The sequence below is a fragment of the Mus caroli genome, unplaced genomic scaffold, assembly GCF_900094665.2.
Source record: "Mus caroli unplaced genomic scaffold, CAROLI_EIJ_v1.1 scaffold_21400_1, whole genome shotgun sequence".
NCBI lineage: Eukaryota > Metazoa > Chordata > Mammalia > Rodentia > Muridae > Mus > Mus caroli.
Window position 1 is genome coordinate 7,697 of NW_018389253.1, and position 3,451 is coordinate 11,147.

The 3,451-nt window shown below is 32.3% G+C and overlaps 1 protein-coding gene across 1 annotated transcript; it reads left to right on the plus strand.

The window, feature by feature from the left end:
- Positions 1 to 297: 297 nt before the first annotated feature.
- Positions 298 to 3,446, plus strand: LOC110288018 (vomeronasal type-2 receptor 116-like; the record flags this gene model as incomplete). The annotated part of the gene is made up of 2 exons (XM_021154477.1): positions 298 to 494; positions 3,317 to 3,446. Coding segments are annotated over exons 1-2 (327 nt in total), but the record flags the coding sequence as incomplete, so codon positions are not given.
- Positions 3,447 to 3,451: the final 5 nt, after the last annotated feature.

A 3,451-nucleotide genomic window follows, 5' to 3' on the forward strand; every position in this document is an offset into this window, starting at 1 on the left:
TTCCTTCCACAGATTCGCAAACATGAATGATATCATGGAGACTTAGAATGAATTATCCTCCTAAGTATTTAACTACATGTGTTTATTACATGGGCTGTGGACACCAGTTGCTGTGCCCCAGGGAAGAAAGTATTTAAGTTTCTTCCAGGGCTCAGGAGAAACCTGAAAATAAAATGAATCATGAATATGTAATTAACATCTCCTTTGCTCAAAGAAATAAAAGGTGGTAGAAATCTGATGTGCTGATATGCATGGCACTTCACAATCCACACTGCCCAGGTTTAAGGCAGGAAAAATATGTTCATTTTCATGGGAGTCTTCTTCCTCCTTAATATTACAGTTCTAATGGCCAATTTCATTGATCCCAGGTGCTTTTGGAGAATAAATTTGGATGAAATAACGGATGAATCTTTGGGAATGTCTTGTGCTTTCATCCTGGCAGCAGTTCAGACACCCACTGAAAAAGATTATTTCAAAAAGACTCTTAATGTTCTGTAAGTAAATTTGTATTTTAACTTTAAATGAGAACATAAATATTTCTTGAGTGCTCTGAGGATGAAGATTAGGCAACATCTTGAGTCTTCTCTCCTGGTGCTAAGTCTGAACTCCAAGAAACAACCTTAATTCTTTTACAGATTTAATCCTATATTCTCCATTTAATTAATCCAGTGGAGATTTTGGTTTTCTTCCAGGTGGCTTCTGATTTAAACGTTGGAAACATTGGAATAAAGGAATATCTACATTGATCTTTAACATAAACCCTGCCTTTTGACATTTTATATTGCACTCTAGGTAGAAATGACTTATTGAAATTGATCCTGTAATATTTCATTATGTTTTATTCCAAGTGCATGTAAATAAATGGTCATAAATTGTGCTGACAGTCCTTCCATAAGTGTGTTGCTCCTAGAACATATTCTGGTGCCAGTAATATTCATGGCACATATAGTTGTCAAAAATTTTACATACATACAAACTTACTGTCTTAAATTCATGGCGTGTAGTCACTTATTGACTTCTAAAACTTCATCAGGTTTGGAAAGAGAAGATACTTACACTCAGAAAGTCCTACTTCATATGAATGCCTGGATGGATATTTTTGTATGTATATGAGCAAGGAATATTTAGCTCATTAGGGGTCAAGACATCAAAGTGTTTTAAAAGATAAAATCCAAAAGCACTGCGGCTTAGTACTTCACACTATTTATGTACAATTACTGGCTTTTATGTATTGCAAAGTTCAATTGGGCACTCTCTTTTTAGAGTAATCCATATTTGGAAAATATGGAATCCAATGATATGGTTACATGCTTTGAATAGGCAGGCTATCAATAACAGTAGTGACTGCTTATGTCCCTTATTACTGGCATGGGTGACATTTGTATTGTGGGATAGTTGGAACGTTTGAGGACAGTGATACAGTAGCTTTCTATTAGTTTTTTTGTCATATTTAAGAAAAATGTCTTCTCCATTCATGTATGAGTTGGTTAATCTCTGACCCTTTTAAAATATCTAAATGTTGTGTGACTTATTTCAATATTTTTAGTAAATATTAGTGCACAGGTTAACAACGTGGTATCAATACCAATTTTTGTGAATTGCTGATCATTGTTTTAAAACACAGCCCTTTAGACTACTAGGCTACACAGACATCTTAAGTAACTGATGTTTTCTAAATTCAGTTATAGGTAGTAGTTTGAGCATTGCACAATGTCTACTCTCAAATTTATTTTGTATATTAGGAAAACTTTAATTGAGATTTGTATGTGTGTGTGTGGTAATAAAGAATATTCTAAAATGACCTATTTTATAGGATATAGAATGAAAACACAATAGATGTATAATTTTTTAGTGAAACACTGATTATATTTACTTCATTCTAATCATTAAATATGCAGGTTTACATATAGTGTTTATTGATAAAATCACATGAAATGACAAGGATAAAACAGGAGATATCATTTTTTTCAAAAACATAAAACCAATATCTTATTATTCCATTCCCATGGTCTAGTGGTCCACTTTTATTTAAAAAATAAACAATGAATACATTCCATAAATTTACACAAAAATCTCTTCTATATTATAAGCATATAATACTGGCATATACAAATATCACAGATATTTCCTTATTTTCTGAGTTCTCAGTAGGATACTCATACTGTTTTAGTGTAATGACAAAGGTTGTCAAAGATGTTTCCTAGATATTTATTTATAATGAATAAAATACCCAGAGTGAATATATCACATTCCTTTTTAAATAGGAAGTAGGAGAATGATACATCAGTGGTGGGACAAGCCCTTAATCTCTGAACTAAACACCTCCCACTGCTGCATACCTGTGCTTTAGAATTGAGGAGAGTCTACAGGAAAGTATCTTATAAAACATTTGGATGTATTGCAGTCTTATAACCTAAATAGTCCTTGCTCAAATACATACAAACTTAAATATTGACATGTATCAATTACCAAATTTGTGTTTGATATTTGAATTTAATTAGAAATAAATCTTTAGAAAAGATTTTATTTCAATAAAAGATTGAAAAAACTAACAGTATGAGGATAGATATGAAGGGATGTGTCAAGAATTTTGGCCCCTAATTGTAAGAGATTATAAGTACAGGAATCAAATGTTGCTAGAGCGAGAGACCATTATGCATTGATAAATCATGGTTTCATTTCTTTCTTTCTTCCTTTCCTTTTCTTTCTTTCTTTCCTTTTTTTTTTTTTTTTTTTTTTTTTTTTTTTTTTTTTTGAGACAGGGTTTCTCTGTATAGCTCTGGCTGTCCGAGAACTTACTTTGTAGACCAGGCTGGCCTCAAACTCAGAAATCGACCTGCATCTGCATCCCAAGTGCTGGGATTAAAGGCGTGTGACACCACTCCTGGATATGGTTTCATTTCCTTAAAAAATTCACTTAATTAAACAAGAAAATATCAAGGACTCAGTGGCTCTAATAACAAATTTATTTATGGCTCAATAATTTCAAAATGAAGACATGATCAGAATTACTGTTTTGTCAATATCTGTGGTTTTCTCTGTACCTTCTGATCAAGCACTCAAATAATAAAAATGTAAATTATCTCTCTGTATGAGGTCAATACCATCTCTTATTTATGGGACCAACACCATCATGAACTTTTAAAGTGCTTTCTATTTTCCAGGTTGATCTGTCAATCCAATCTTATAACAAAAGGCATTTGTTACTGTCTTTAGATGTCAGATGCAGAAACTTCAATATATGGTAGTGCTACTATTGAGTACAAATGTGCATGTATAATCATCTGTCCATAATAAACACTGTACTCTTTTACAGAAAAACAACTAAAAACCACAAATATGCTTTGGCATTGGTNTTTGCAATGGATGAAATCAACAGAAATCCTGATCTTTTACCAAATATGTCTTTGATTATAAGATACACTTTGGGCCATTGTGATGGAAAAACTGT